The sequence below is a fragment of the Acinonyx jubatus genome, chromosome D3, assembly GCF_027475565.1.
Source record: "Acinonyx jubatus isolate Ajub_Pintada_27869175 chromosome D3, VMU_Ajub_asm_v1.0, whole genome shotgun sequence".
NCBI classification, from domain to species: Eukaryota; Metazoa; Chordata; class Mammalia; order Carnivora; family Felidae; genus Acinonyx; species Acinonyx jubatus.
The window spans coordinates 43,167,813-43,184,050 of NC_069392.1; the positions used below are offsets into that span (position 1 = coordinate 43,167,813).

A 16,238-nucleotide genomic window follows, 5' to 3' on the forward strand; every position below is an offset into this window, starting at 1 on the left:
TGTTCCTCACTTTATGGGACCTAATGGACTTTACTTTGCAGTACATTATCTCATTAAGAGCCTCAGACCATGTCTTCCCCATTTTTGTACCCTGAAAACACCCAGAAGGATAGATACACAGCAGACAAGAGTGGCTCAAAAATGATTTTGTTGGTCCAGGGCCACAGAGACAAAATCAAATCTTTCCCTTTAGAACATCTGTCATTTGTCCACAAGATTTCTAGAGGGCTGGACTAAGTGAGGAAATGTGAATCTTCACATCAAACTATTTACTATGAGGTGCTTGAGTAAGAATGTAAACATTTTATAATTTTAGTTTTTGAAATCATATTGATCTTGATTCTCTCCAGGACCCAAGTCTTTGTAAAGCAAAGTGCAAGAGACCTTTTTTCCCTAAGTTCTCATAAAGTACTGACATTGGTGACATGATTATATTTATTTCCAGCATGACTTAATTATTTATAGTCTTAATATCATTCGCTATTAATGACTCAAAACACACACACAAAAGGCTTCTTTCAGTTTTGGTAGAATTGTCTTTGACCTGTTGGAGTGGTAAGGGATTGACAGTTGAAAACCTTCAAAAAAATTTCAGTGAATATGAGTTCTCACTCCAACTCACAGGTTTAACATCAGATTGAATGATGATTTTCTAAGAGGTGGAAGAACCTAATAAAAACTTTAGGGGCTAGAGGGAAAAAGGGCTGATTAAATAAAAAGATTTAAATAATATTTCTTCTATGTGAACTTTGACTGGCAAACAGGCATATAACATACCATCAATCCATTTCATGACAAAAGTAAATTTCTAAGTGAAAAAAAAGCATCATTGTGCTGGTTAATTTGTTAATTTTTAACAGTTAATTTTTAAAGAAAATGTGTTTTCCATTAAAACTAATGTAAATACCTATTGATTTTAAAATATAGTAACTATAAAAGTTATAAAATATAACCTTAATTTCTATTAAAATAGAAATATATTACATATATTTTACTTATGATATAAGATCTGGATATACCTAGACCAAGGGGATTCCCCTGGTTGTATAATTATGAGTCTTATAAATTTCATTTTTTTGTTGTTGTTGTTGATCTGTATTTTTCCACAATGAACTTGTATGCACAGTTATTTTAAATAAAAAAGAATGTGCTTTTCATTATGAACCTATAAATCATTCTTTTAAAAATTAAGCTGTTGTCATTAATTTAAGTTTACTTACCAAGAGATTCTCCCCTGCCACTCCTCTGTTGTTAAAAACCACACATCTAAAAACCAGGAAAGTAATGTTTATTATTTTTACACACAATTCTTGCTCACAATATAATACATATTAAAATAATCTCAGTGGCACTGTTTTAGGGTACTAAAAGATTTTTAAAAATCTGTTCCAAAGACATGAGAATGTTTGACAATTTTATTTAAATGCACTAAAATACATCCACTTCTCTAAGTTCAATATGTGAGTTCAAATCAGAAAATTGTATATTGAATTGATGTTAAATTTTCCTACCAAAAGCAGAAATTTTACAACTTCTTCCTATACCTATGTGTAGGTTTTCAACACATGTTATTAAAACAATTCTAGATACAAATCAAATTTAAATGATTTTGCCTCAAACTAAAAAAAAAAAAAAAAAAAAAAGTCCTCTACCTATTCTCTTTGTAACATTAATGAAGTATCTATTCCTATTCTAAGAAATAGCTAGTTAAAAAAAAAAAAAAAAGAAAAGAAAAGAAAGGCAGGAATAGTTATTTTTCCCTCAAGGCTCAGCAAACAGAGACTGGAATTTTACCTGAGGTGAAAACATGACCACAGGTAGAGCTGCAAGGAACCTGGCACCTGAGCTGGTAGGAAGGGCCCCCACAACGCTACTGCTTGGTGTTCAGTGGACTTAGAGGAGGAAAGGCAAACTGTGTTTCCTATGATCTTGTTTGTCTCTCCCAGGTCAATGGTCATATGTTAAGGGTTTAGAGCAGTGTTGGCTCACTGTAAGTACACAAGGAAAGTTAGCTATTAGTAGCAATGGTAGTTGTGGTGCCGTGGTAGCTTTAAAAAGCCATTTTGTATTTAAAATGCTTAATTCTCATTTAACTTTAAGTCAACCGTAACACCAGATATGTATTTTTTGCCATCCTCAAACAAAATCCTGACTCGGGTCTGCAAGGATTCTCTTTGAGTAAGTGAATCTATATTCATGTTGATTAAAATTCATTTTGGTGTTGTCTGTTTACTTATCCAATCAATCAAGGCCATTTAAGGTTCTAATTCCCTTCTTTCAGTGTGTTGCTGATCAGTGTATGGGTTAGGCCCAACTGAAGAAAAGGAAGTGTTTAAAATCTCAGAAATCTGACTTGAGATACAGTTGGATATATTACATTTTATTGACTAGTCAAAGAATGATCTTAAATATACTTTGAAAACATGCAGAAAAGTTGGAGTAGGATCAGTGTGGCCTTAATCTTTTCTCACTAGAAAGAATGGCAATGCAGACTGGACATAAGCAAAATTTAAGTTAGCCACATGCACTTACTTGCATAAGCACCTAGGTTACACAAGAATCAGGGCCAAAGTTAATTGTGATCTTGAACTTTGAAGCTCCTAGTCATCCAGAAAAGAACTACTTTTAGAAAGCAAGCACTAAATAAGGATAAAAATGGCTTCTCGGGCAAGATGTCACCATGTGACTGCCACTGAGAGAAGGGAATAGAACTGGTAAGGGCAAAGAAAACGATGATCTGCAAAATCATGAAAAAGCAGTGTATACATCTGGGATTTTCTTCCAAACTCAGACTGAGATATTTGTACTTTCCTTCAGGCAACTTTCAAAAGTGGATCACAGCTCTGGTATCTCTTGCTAGAGGAGGAAATGTACTGACCTCTCCATAGGCCTTTGTTCCTGACAATGTTCAATAAGTAGCAGTCATCACTGTATATACTTCTAAGCCTTGGAAATTGGGCAGAAAGATAAGGAAGAATGAGGGAGCAAAGCAGCTACAGAGAAAGGCAGAATGATGGCTGCCATTCTGTCCTTTATCCCATTCCAGTTGGTGACAAGTAACCAGTTTTTTTCATCTAATCTCCTTTTCTGCCCTGACAGTTATCAGGGAACACTTTACACATGAAGCTAAAAGAGCTGGTTGTGAAACAACTACTATTCCTAAGACTTTGATAAGCTTCTGTTATCTTTGTAATGGCTCTTTCCAAATAATTTTTACAAATTCTCCCAAACAATTTTAAAGGTTATGCATATGAGGAAAATTGTTCTGTAAAACTTATTTTTCCTATGTATTTTAGCTATTTAAATGTTCTCTCAAAATAGGGAAAATATAAATAAATATCAAATAGAGAATGCATTTGGTATTAATCTTCTGTGACACTAAAACACATTAATTAGAAAAGTAGGTGAGTCTTCTTTAAAGAAAGTTAAATAAAGGGTAGAGAGCTACCTATAGCACAGGATTTCCCAACCTTTAGTGCTATGGACATTTTGGACCAAATAATAGGAGAAGTTGTCTAAAGCCCCCTTGATTGAAAACCACTGTTACAGTAAGATGGACCAGATAGCCTTGAATCTGCTCAAGCGCAGTGATCTTCCAGAATAAAGGGATTTTACCAGATCACCTTAAATATTTTCCAGTTCTAGGATTATGTAAGTCTCTAAGTATAAGAACAGAAATAATAGTTGGAGGGTGGAGTAGGAGGAACATTCAAGATTACTATGCTGATTTCAGATAATAATAACAGATAAACATTATTAGTTATTATATGCCAGGTACTTTACAAAAATATTAATATTGGAATGATTCATTCACTCAAAAATTTATTAAATAGACCATTTACTGAACTAAAGATTGAGTTAGAACTTATAGGAGAAAAGTCAAATATAAATATAAGGTTCCTAGCCTCAAAGAGAGGTATACTCTAGTTAGGTTGAAAAGAAATACATCATGTTTTCAGTTGAGTGACTACAATAAAAGTGATAACATAAGGCAGTATACAGTTCAATATCCAATGAATGATGTAGATAATAAAGCTTTGTGAGATCAGGTTGGACAAAATTGATCAGGAAAGAATTCATGGAAAAGACCTATAAATAGTATGATGCAACTTGGAAAATGATAAAGATTTCAGAAGAAGGAAAGTATGAGATATAATATGGGTTGGAGGGGGCAGGGGGAGCAAAGATATAAGGTAGAAATGTATGAAATTTTCTAAGGGATGAGAAAATATATCATCTTATCAGAAACATGGCTATTTAGAGTATAACGATAGAAAGTAAGGATGGAAAAAATAGGTTAAGACCAAAATAGGTATAGAGTTCTGAATACCAGTTAAAGAAAAGATGACAAGAAGGTTCTGCTTCCAAACATGTCAGAGTAGATCCTATTAGGCCAATCCTTCCAAAGAATAATATCTATGAAGTCTTGATAAATTATAAAGGCAATGGAAAACAACCAAAGCAGGTAGAAACTAAATGAGAGTTGACACTTGTAAGAAAAAAATGGCATTGGATGAGTTTCTTTTTCTTTTCTTTTCTTTTTTTTTAACAGCTTTTTGCCCAAGGGGATGTACCAGTTTCTATTATTCAATGATGGATGAAAGTCAGATAGAAATGCTATTTCATGGGCTTGAGAAACCAGAAAACAGACTTTGGTGCAACTATAGCAGTTAGAAAATGAGGAGAAAGTCTCACAAAAGAGGGAGAGTCCTAAATTCTGGGTAAAAACTGGGTCCAAAGCTCTGCTAAGCCTTTATACATATGTGAGACTCCAAGCAATCAAATTAAGGCTAGAAAACTGAACAGAGATTTCAGCTGCTTCTACCATAGAGGAGACAGTTTGAAGTTTGAGTTGAGACAAATTGTCTGCCTGATAAGACAAACAAACAAACAAACAAACAAACAAAAATCAGTACTATTTGGAAAAATATAACAGAATCCAGAGTCTCTACAATGGATTATTCAAACTGTCTACAACACAAGCCAAAATTACTAGATCAGGAAGCAAACAAGAAAACATGGCCAATACTCAAGAGATAAGATAATCAATGTAACTGACCCTGAGATGGTCCACATGTTAGAATCAGTAGATGTGATTTAAAGCAGCTATTATAACTATGCTTAAGGACATAAAAGGAAAATAAGCTTGTAATGAATAAAAAAAAAATAGGAAATCTCAGCAGAGAAATAAAACCTATTAAAAATGGAAATTCTAGGTCAGAAAAATATAGTATATGAAATAACAAATTCACTTGATTTGTAAATTACAGTTCTAACATAAAGATGAAAGAGAAATAAAGATTCAAAAAAATGAATAGAACATTGGTGATTTGTGGTACATTATCAAAAGATCTAACACACATGTATGTAACTGTGGCTCCAGAAGAAGATGAGAGAGAGAATGGGGCAGAAAAATATTTGAAGAAATAATGGCCAAGCTTTTTCCAAGTTTGATAATAAGACAAAAAACACAGAGTCTCAAAAAAAGAAAGAGAAATGCTAGGAAAATAAAGGAACAACAAACAACAAAAAACCAGAAAGCAAAGACTATAATGGTAAACCTATATCCACCATATCAATAATTACATTAAATGTAAATGGACTAAAAATCCTATTAAAATCAAGAAATTATCAGACTGGACAAAAAAGGCGAGGCCCAACTATATGCTATCTACAAGTAATATACTTTAAATATAAAATACAGATACTTTGAAAGTTGAAGTTTGAAAAAAAATGTACATGGTAAGTTTAAGAAGGCTAGTGTAGCTACAGTAATATCAGATAGACATCACAACTAGAGATAAAGAAAGACATTTCATAATGGTGAAAGAATTAATTCATAGGAAGACTAACAACCATAAATATATCTATGACTAATAACACAGCTTCCAAATACATGAAGCAAAAATGACAATTAAATGGGAGAAATAGAAAATCCATAATCATAGTTGATTTCAACATCCTTCTATCAATCAAAAAAAAGTTAGGAAAGATATAAAGAATCTGAATCACACTATCAACTATCTTAACCTAATTTACATTTATACAGCATTATATCCAATAGCATAATACACATTATTTATTTAAAAAAAATTTTTTTTAATGTTTATTATTGAGAGACAGAGAGACACAGAGCATGAGCAGGGGAGGGGCAGAGAGAGAGGGAGACACAGAATCCGAAGCAGGCTCCAGGCTCTAAGCTGTCAGCACAGAGCCTGACGCGGGGCTCGAACTCACAAACTGCGAGATCATGACCTGAGCCGAAGTCGGTCGCTTAGCCAACTGAGCCACCCAGGCACCCCAATACACGTTATTTTTAAAAAATGGTAACACTTAAACATTTCTGACCTCACTACTGTCATAAAGATATTAGAACAGATGAATGTAACTCATGTATCTTTTTCTAGAATGTAAAGCATCAGAAATCAAACACGATAATTAACAGGAATATATTGACTGTATTACATATTCAACTCCTGATTACCACATAGTAATGGAGAATAGTGAAACTTAATCCATAATTCAAGAACCCCATTCTCTTGTTTCAACTCTTTCCCTATAAAATCTATTCCCTGAGTAGGAAACATGATATGTTTGCCTGTCATGTCTTGAATTTCTCTGATGAAATGAAGACTTATGATATTATAGGTCTACATTATCCTGATAGGAAATAATCATGGGGTTTGAGGAGCTATTTTCCCAAGCCAAGAGCCATCTGAGTAAAGGAGAATTTTGAAGAATGAGCAATATTTCAAAGAGCCTAAAAAACAATCATACGTTTCTCTGTAACAAGGCTGTACAGTTGAAGCTTAACCTTGTCACACACTAACTGTCAAACTTTGGTGAAATTATGAACACTGTAGTTTTGTTTTTGGTTGGTAAAATGAGTATGATAATACAGCTCTTGGAATTAGGTACATGTTAAGTAAGATAACCTAAGTATAGCACCTGGTATGGGGCCTATCATGTGGCAGGCACTCAACAAAGCTAAATTTAATTAATAGTAAACCAAAATCGCAATTCTGGTTATCTCTTGCTGGTCATAAGCTCTGAGTGGTCCTATGAATTAAAAAAAAAAGTTCATAATTAGTGCAATTCACTTTTTAGGTATAATATTTCAAAACCAGTAGCCACAAGAGGAAAAAAGAGTCAAAGTTATCCTTCATGTGAGGCCACTGAAAACCTTATACAACTAGCATTAAGTTTTCTTTTATAATATTTTATTGGAATCTTCTCCACTGCCCCGCCCCCAGCTCTCCCGTCTTCCCTAACATTTACTCAGTTGCTTTTGATGTTCTCAGATTTTATCTTACTCATTTGAATTCTAGCTGGGTTTCTTTGGTATTTCTGTAGATTCTGTCAACTAAAGAACTATTTAATAATAAAAGTGTTCTACACTAATAGTATGAACTTATAGGAATCATTCCAGTGTCACAGATCACTGCTGGCAGCTTTATGACCCAAACTGGAGTCAGAAACATGTATGTGTAGGGGTTGTGGGAGGGTGGATGGGCTAAATGGGTAAGGGGCATTAAGGAATCTACTCCTGAAACATTATTGCACCATATGCTAACCAACTTGGATGTAAATTAAAAAAAAAAAAAAAAAAAAAAGAAACATGTATGCGTTCCAAGATATAGATTCCAGTGGCCACTCCACCTTAGCTAGGCATTACCCTCTTCCTGCACCACTCACTGTCTGGCCAGGCACACTGCTGTCTCAGGTTCTCCTGGGATGGTTTCTTGCCTGGTAATAGGGCCCAGGCAGTAAGTACCTCATTTCTACCTAACCAGACTAAAAGAGTATGACTCTTCCCTACACCAAAGACATAATTCACTCCTTTAAAGAAAAAAAGCTAATATTTAAAAAAAAATACTTCTTTAAAAAAAAGCTACTACTTTTTAAAATGTTCACTGGGGAAAAACCTTCACATATATACATGTAATCCTGGCAATCCTATGAGGTATAGTTATCTTTATGGATGAGAAAAGTGAGGTACAGAGTTATTGAGTAATTTGGCCGTGGATACACAGGAAGTGTTTGACAGAACTGGGACTTGAATCCAAGCAGACCTGACTCAATAATCCACTTAACCACCCCACTCAGAGGCCCTGGGCTACCTAAGCTAGTAACATTAAAGTCTCTTTTTCCAAAGACGAGCGCGAGTGCTCTGAACACAGAGTACCCTTTGAGTGCATGCCAGCTCGGATAAAAAAATAAAGTAAAATAAAGCTTTATCCCCAAAACTTTGTGAATCATTGTATAATGGAATATCTAACAATTAGTTCCCTAGGGAATGAGACTCCTTGTCAGTATCCACTATAACTTTTTCTATAAATACCATTAAATAAGCTAAGCTCTTCACCCAGTGCTTTCTATTATGCATGATTTCATCTAGCCAGTCTCATGAATAATCAGTTAACTGAACTCATTTTCAAAACTTTAAAAGCCAAATTGTTTTAACAACAGCAAAAACTTACAAAAATATGTTTAGATAAAAACATTCTGGAGTTAATTTAAAATGACTTCTTACCTAAGGTACTGCTTTTACACTGGGGAGTAGTCAGAACTTGCCCTTTTGTTCCATGCCTCATTTTCCTTAGTTCAGCCTCCCCTTCCTTCCTCCCTCAGGAAGAGTCAGTAGATGACCTGCAAGTGCCCTTCTGATACTGCAGGAAAATCTAAGTGTCACCTAAAGCTTAGTTATCTACTGGTGATACTTGACCTAAATCAAAATGCACAGATCCAAACTCCAAACTAGAAAGCAAAGGAACATGTAGAAACTAGTCAAATTTTAACGCTTTTAAATCATCTCCCACTTCAAGTTCCTCTCAAAACTATAAATGATGGACAATGGCATCCTTGCTACCAATAGGTGGCTCTGCATTGAAAGATCTTAATCCTGTTAAACCACATTAAAATGTCAGTGGTTTCTGTAAGTAGTTTGAAAAATGTAGCAAGAAAAACAAAAAGAAGATAGTAATAAAAAATGCACTAAGAAAGAAATTTCTCAAAACAAACACCCACAATCTTGAAAAATCCCTCTATTAATCCTTCTGCTCTTTTCCAAATCCTCTCCTGTTTCCCTCCTTCGTCTGTCAAACTTAAAAGATATGTGATCCACCCCACTCTTTTCTCCTGAGGTCTTCTTAGCCCTCAGCAGTTGGACTTCCTTCCTCATTGCTCTGCTGAATCTTCTCCAGTACTGCTTTATCTGTCCTCATTCTCCTTGCTCTTTTGTTCGCCTCTGGCACTTCTGACCTGTTCCTTCCCTGCTTAAAATGTCTTACTTGGTGTCTGATATTCCAGAGTCCTCACACTTGCAACACTGACCACTAAGTGCTAGAGACTGCCAGTTATCTCCCAGTATCCATGCTCCTCTTCTTCCTCAGTCACAGAATCTCCTAGTGTCACTTGAGTATATGACTGCTCAAAATAACGATTTCACTTCGAGCCTCCCTTGTGGCTGAGGAAGAGCAGGTCCATATGATACAAGCAAGAGTGGTGTGCACAATTGCTGGAAAGCATCCTTAAAGGAAGATGGTGCATTCTCTAGTCTTTTTTCTCCTTCTCGGATGTTGGGGTACAGTTGTGATGGCTGGAGCTAGAGCAGCCATAGGTTATGAAGCAACACTTCCTGATGCAGGCTATAGAGCCCTGGTCTACCTTCTCAGAGAGAGACAGAAATAAACTTCTCATGAGAGAGAAATAAATTTGTATCTTTTTAAAGTCACTGTTATTTTGAGTTTTCTTTTACTTGTAGTCAATCCTGGTTCTCGTTAATGCATTTCTTCCCAACTACTGCATACATACTACTTATCGCTTCAGCTAGACTGTATGCTCTTTGGGAATATAGGTTCTGATAAAAATACTTAATGACTGACCTAGATTTCAATGGTCTTATTATGATATAATTCTGGATGGGCCACTCTTTTTAATACTAGTTGGGGGTGGAACAAAATAGTAGATGAAGGCTCTCAATAAAAGAGGCCAAAGTAAAAGATGATTTAGATGTTCTCAGAGTTACTGTTTTACTCCCTCTTTTTAGTAGTCGTGCTAAAAATTAATTCAGACAATGGGAAAAAGACTTAAGAAAACAGATATTATTCAGGTACATAAAATAATATCGATTAGGCTGTGTTACCAAATAGAGGTTTTTTAAAAAACAAACCTTGAGTGAACGAATGGGATTTCTAACTACTTTATCAATCATAGAGGTGTAACTTTTTCTCCAGTCCTCTGATTTCTATGAGAGAAGCTTCTCTAAACACACTCCTGGCTTCCTGGCCTCGCTTACTTTACTCATTCTCCAGGAGATGGAGGGCTTATCTGATTGATAAAATTTGGAAGAATTACTAGGGCTATCTGGCTCAGCAATTCTCTTCTCCCTCTCAAGGACAAGTTTATCCAAGGAATACATACTGCATTTGGCCCATGAAGATGATCAGGCAGGTAGACTATGTATTCCCCTTTCAATTCAATTTGACTTCTTAGTTAGTAAAGCCTTTGCTCACAGTGATCTTAAATGAACTTTAGCTTAGTTCCTATCCCATCCATTCTTAATTCTGAATTGGTGAAACCTAAAAGTTCTGTGTCTTTGTCAGTTTTCAGGCACAGGAAAAAAAATTTTTTAAAAAATTTTTTTAACATTTATTTATTTTTGAGAGACAGAGAGAGACAGAGCATGAGCGGGGGGAGGGGCAGAGAGAGAGAAGGAGACAGAATCTGAAGCAGGCTGCAGGCTCTGTCAGCATAGAGCCTGATGCATGGCTCAAACCCACAAACTGTGAGATCATGACCTGAGCCGAAGTCGGATGCTCAACTGACTGAGCCACCCAGGCGCCCCAAAAACAAAATTTTTAACAGCAACAATAGCAAACCCTTATGTTTCACATATCAATACACCAGGAGTTAAGTTCTCCCTAATGTTTAAATCATATCTCAGCAGTGAAGCAATAACAGTTCCCTGGCTACCTGACAAAATTCATGAGTCTCCCTACAAATTCAACCTTTCCACAAGATAGTAACTGGGGCCTGAAGGCAAATATACCCCCACCGTATTGGGGTGTTCATACTGCCTATGAAATTCTATTGTGTAAGACACATAATGACACAATCCAAGCATTCCTGTAAGGAAACTAGGTGTTTATATTTCCCAAGAGGTAGGTTTGCTTGTACTTGTTCTTTAAATTATAAAGTGTTCTAGTCTGATTAGGGAAACATTATGAAAGACCACTTTGGCTCAGGTCACTAACTCTCTGTAGTAAGTGAGAAGCTGTAATTGGGGAAGTTAAAAATTAATTGCAAAGGTTTCTCAGTAAGTGGAAGTTCCAACACTTGAACCTAGGCCCAGCTCCAAAGACCCTGCACACACCACTATATTATACAGTCTCAAAGGACTCAATGCAAGCCTTATGGCAAAGTTCCAGATCTTTTCTTTTACTTCATTGGTCCTTGGCACTACCTTGCTATCTGTGGTATGATGCAAAAATATTTTGTAGGCCTTCCTATCAAGAGGTGGAGTTTATTTCTCTACCCTTTGACTCTGGGCTGACACACAAGACTTGCTTTAACTGGAATGTGGCAGAAGCAACATCAGGAGAGTTCTTAGCCTGAGTGTCAATAAGCCTTGCAGCTTTTGCTTTTGTACTCTTGGAACCCTCTGCCACCAAATGAACAAACTCAGAGCCTGATGGTGAATGAGAGGCCACATGGCGCTGAGATGAGTCATCCCTGCTGAGGGCCCCCATGCAGGGAGTTGTCCCGGCTGCTGACCTCAAATGCACAAATGATCCCAGCCAAGACCAGAACCACCTAGCTTTGCCCAGCCCAAATTCTTGGGCCACAGAATTGTGAGCAGAGTGGTGGTAGTTTTTAGCTACTAAGTTTTGGGATAGTTTGTTATACAGCAAAAGCTAACTGATACATCTTCTCAGCCACCCCTCCTAACTAAAAACAAATGGAGATAGGCCCAAAGGCCACTGAAAAGTTTACTGACCACTGCTTATTCATGTACTCTGCTATTTTCAAGTCCAGTCTAATTCACTGTTAGAGTTCCCTAAACCCAAATAAGCTGGGTCTTCAAGCAGCTGACAATAACCTGGTCTATCTTTCTCTTCTCTTAGGCTCCTTGTGGCAAGGTCAACTTCTCACAACTCTTTATATCTAGCACAAAACCTTCCTTTTATCATAGATTCACAATAAAATGTCCAAATCAGTAGAAGAGATATTAACCCTTAGGGGAGTTAGAACTTTGAAGCTTTGAAGCACAGTGTAATGATAGTCATAGTCATAAAATTTAGCAACTTTTGCAAGGGGTGGAAAAAAGCCTTGTGGACTGGCAACTCCAGGGCTTATGAGATTTAGTCCTTGAGTTTCAACTACATTGTTTTTAAAAGCACTTCCTAAGTCTTGAGAGACAGCTCAGGCCAAGTACAGAATCAGCAATTTAAATATGCACAGAAGGCTTTATGATCTATACTTTTTAAGCATGACTAAGTTTTAGCAAAAAATTGGAATCAAGCCTCACACTTAACTGGATGGTGCTAAACATGGAATAATGATGAATTCCTGATATTAGTGCAAGTTTCACTGGAACAATTCTAGTACACCTATCAAAACGTCTGAGAGATTGTCATTTCATGGACAAAATAGGCTTTGTCTGTAAAAGATCAGACTTAACTTGTGAAAATTGAATTAGCTCTTATGGCATTTCCCCATTTATACAAAAATGTTTTTATTAATATAAACTCCACATCAATTTTTCACACAGAGTGTTTCAAGTTTAACAAAGGACACAACTCTACTTTAAATGCACCTCAGAGTGTTCCATTACCATAACTACTATCAGCTTAAAAAGGCGACACAAAAAAGCAGTACTTTTCACAATGATTCTGCTTTAAGATATTAAAGCGGAACCTGAAACTTAAGGTTGCTAAGTCACTTGCAAAAAATTAAATTGTACTTGGTGACTGAGTTGAATAATGGCTACTCAAAAATGCTGTGGCATCCTCAACTGGACATTAGTCATGTGCACCTACAAACTCAGATGGACAGAAGAGGCATAGATCATCTTTGGAAAAAGAAAGATCACCTACAAGCCGATTTTGGGTATTTTTTACATTTGGGATCTAAGCCAATGAGATAAGATTAGTAGATTCAGGGCTCAAATATGGAATGAAACATGAGGGTCACCATCTACTCTCTCAGTGGTTTGTAATGGCTATTTTCCATAGCACTCCCTTCAGTGGGCCTACTGCTCCTCAGACCTGGGTCCTATGTCAATTCCTAGATGATACTAATTTCATTCATTCATTCAACCAAAATCTGCTGAGTGCCTACTATGCGAAATGCTATTTCCTGTGAGATGATTGTTATGCATCTTCCTGGAAAAAAAAAAAAGGCAAAAGAGGAAGCAGAGAAAAATAATAATCTAGGGAAACGCTTAATCCATGCAAGAAATAACAAGTTTTTCTGAAACAAACATGTAGATAGATTTGTGCTTCATTTAGAATGAATTAAGTAAAAAATGGAATAAATCTTTTACTGGTACCTGTATCCCAATTCTTCACTAAGATGGATCATATGAAGGATATATGATTCCTTGCTTGTTCCAGTGAGGCCGGGCAACAGTAAGATAGTAGGCCTGGTGGTGGCATCCCTATAACACTTACTGTTACAATTATCAAACCAGTCCAGTGAAATCTGTCCTCCATCTGCAGTTTTAATAAGTTCACTAGAAGAAATAGAGGACATACTCATTAAATGTTTCAAGTCATGCTTTAATATTAGTGTCTTTTTTTTTTTTATGTTTATTTTTGAGAGAGTGAGAAAGAGAGAAACAGCATGAGCAGGGGAGGGGCAGAGAGAGAAGGAGACACAGAAATCCGAAGCAGGCTCCAGGCTCCAAGCTATCAGCACAGAGTCTGACACGGGGCTCAAACTCACAAACCGTGAGATCAGGACCTGAGCTGAAGTTGGATGCTTAACCAACTGAACCACCCAGGTGCCCCAATATTAGTGTCTTAATTTTATAAATATATGACATGATTTGGTCATCTGAAGTTTTTTTTCAGCATTCACTAACACACACACTTATATCCCTTTGTCTTATTACAAGAATGATATGACATTAGTACCATAAAGTATTTCCAGCAATATCACAAAAAGGTAGCATATAAAAATGAACTGCTAAATACTTCAAATATTTATCTTAATCATTTCCTCATTACTCTAAAATACCCAGCATTTAACCCCTATTTGATTGAGGTCACCCAAATAATTCAGTAGGGAGTTATGAATAAGTAAAATACTGATCTGATCACTGCTCTGGTCCTTTGACTTAACAATGCAGTCTCCCACAGAGTATATTATAAAATTTGTTTCTTAAATATTTTAAAGTATTTCTCACATAGTATGCATGAACTTAAAGATTTTTCTCAAATAAATAGTGCCAGTTCCAGGCAACAAAAGGAACTCCAGAAGGACTAGATGACTCAGGGAAATTAATATTAGGCATCATCTAAATCTCCGGGTTACTGATAAATTCTGGACCATATCTTTACCACCTCAAGGACATTATCATCAAGAACCCATTTGCTTATTAATATGAAGTCCTTTTACAGGAGTCCATCATTAATTAGGATTTGGCAACATCCAAATTAATTGGCATCCTTCTCGACCCCATCCCCACTCCTAGCATCAATGAATTGGTGCATATCATCAAAGGATCTAGGTCCTTAGGGACAGACGCATGCCAAACTAGAAAAGAGTAACTCAAAAACACTTCTCTAGAAATAAACCATTTACATCAAGCACACACAAAAACAATGGTGAACGGCAATACCTGAATATTTTCCTGCAGCTGTGTGTGTGTGGCGGCGAGCACAGCTTCCACTTTCGTTCCCCCTTTCTTTTCTATATGTTTACTAACGAGAGGTTAACCAAGAACCGGGAGTATGCAGGAAAAACCCGGTGGTTTTGCAGAAATGACTGAAAAATGGAAATATACTTACTTCCTGTACTGCACCGGGGGTTTGGAAGTGATGAAAGGTCTCAGGAGTGTCTGTCCTCGACTCTCCCAGCACCAGACCGTGGGGTAGTACGTTTCTGTCACCACGGGACAGTGGTCCTGAAGGAACCGGTTGAAACTCTCACCCCCCGTCACTAACTGGGGCTTCTGTGGGGAAAGCCGGTGTTATAGTGAAGGGTCTAGAACAAAGTTTCTGCCAACCGTAAACCAGAAATGAGCAGACTCGTCCCTCGCCCGCATGTTCCCTCCGATTACATCTTCTTCTAGAAGCCTGACAAAAATAATTCGCAGTCACAACGGACTTAAAGGGAGGTTTACCAAACTCTTGAAGGGGAAGGCGAGAGCTGAGATAAGGGAGTCGTTGTCAGAAGTGCTACAGCATTGCCAGCCCCGCGAATGGTGACAGGGCAGCCCCGCCGCGCCTAGGTCAGCCGGGTCCTGGCTGCAGTCCGAGGACCCGGCCGAACCCACAACATGCCGACAAGGGCTGGCCCGCTTTCCCGCGCGCGCTCAAAGGGCGTCCATCAGATATCGGGGAAAGGACGACAACTCAAGCAGCACTCTCGCCTCCAGGACGACCCCAGCCACCCGTCCCTCCAGCGGCAGCTCCAGCTTCACCAGCTGCTGTCCCTCCCAGCAGAGCTGCCCGAGGCCCTGCGCCCCGGCGCCCGCGCCAACCCCCGGCTCACCTTGGCAATGCTGCTCAGGTAATAGAAGGCGTAAGCGACACTGAAGCCCAGGATCAGGGATAAGCCCACACCCGAGCCGAAGAACCCAACCCGGACTTGGTGCTCCAAGTAGAGAGAGAGCTCCCGGGACAGCATCCGCAGGTCCATAGCTAAGCGCTGCATGGCCCTGTGGCGGGAGGCCAACCAGCCGGCGAGCCAGCGAAAGCGGCGTGGGGCTGCGGCGGACCCTCAACCAGAGCGTCTCTTACCGGGCAGAGAGCGGCTTCCGCGAGCGGGCGCGGCCGAGCGGCCCCGGGAGGCGTAACACAGCTGCCAGACGCCGCCGGCTCCGCCCCGGCTTCCCTGGAACCGCCCCCTCCGCCAGCCACTCAGGAATCTTCCAGAGGCGCGGTACCAAGCGCGGCCTCCGTGCGGTGGCGGACCCGGTCTCCCGGTCTGGTCCAGGCATTCCGGGCGACACCCTCCCCTGCTTCTCCCTCCCCTCCCCCCGCCCCAAGGGTGGGGAGCAAGGAAGCATT

At 38.2% G+C, this 16,238-nt stretch overlaps 1 protein-coding gene across 2 annotated transcripts in view; it reads right to left on the reverse strand.

The window, feature by feature from the left end:
* The window catches only part of ABHD3 (abhydrolase domain containing 3, phospholipase), a 38,542-nt gene extending 22,511 nt beyond the window's left edge, over positions 1 to 16,031 (reverse strand). The window contains exons 1-4 of one of the 2 annotated variants that reach the window (XM_015066580.3): positions 15,721 to 16,029; positions 15,015 to 15,178; positions 13,553 to 13,735; positions 1,221 to 1,266 (exon numbers count right to left, since the gene is read on the reverse strand). In XM_015066580.3, coding sequence (XP_014922066.1) covers positions 1,221 to 1,266; positions 13,553 to 13,735; positions 15,015 to 15,178; positions 15,721 to 15,882 — 555 coding nt within the window. In that variant the 5' untranslated portion in view covers positions 15,883 to 16,029. Of the gene's footprint in view, positions 1 to 1,220; positions 1,267 to 13,552; positions 13,736 to 15,014; positions 15,179 to 15,720 lie in introns of both variants that reach the window. The other variant, XM_015066581.3, reaches the window with a different exon arrangement.
* Between the last annotated feature and the right edge of the window lie 207 nt (positions 16,032 to 16,238).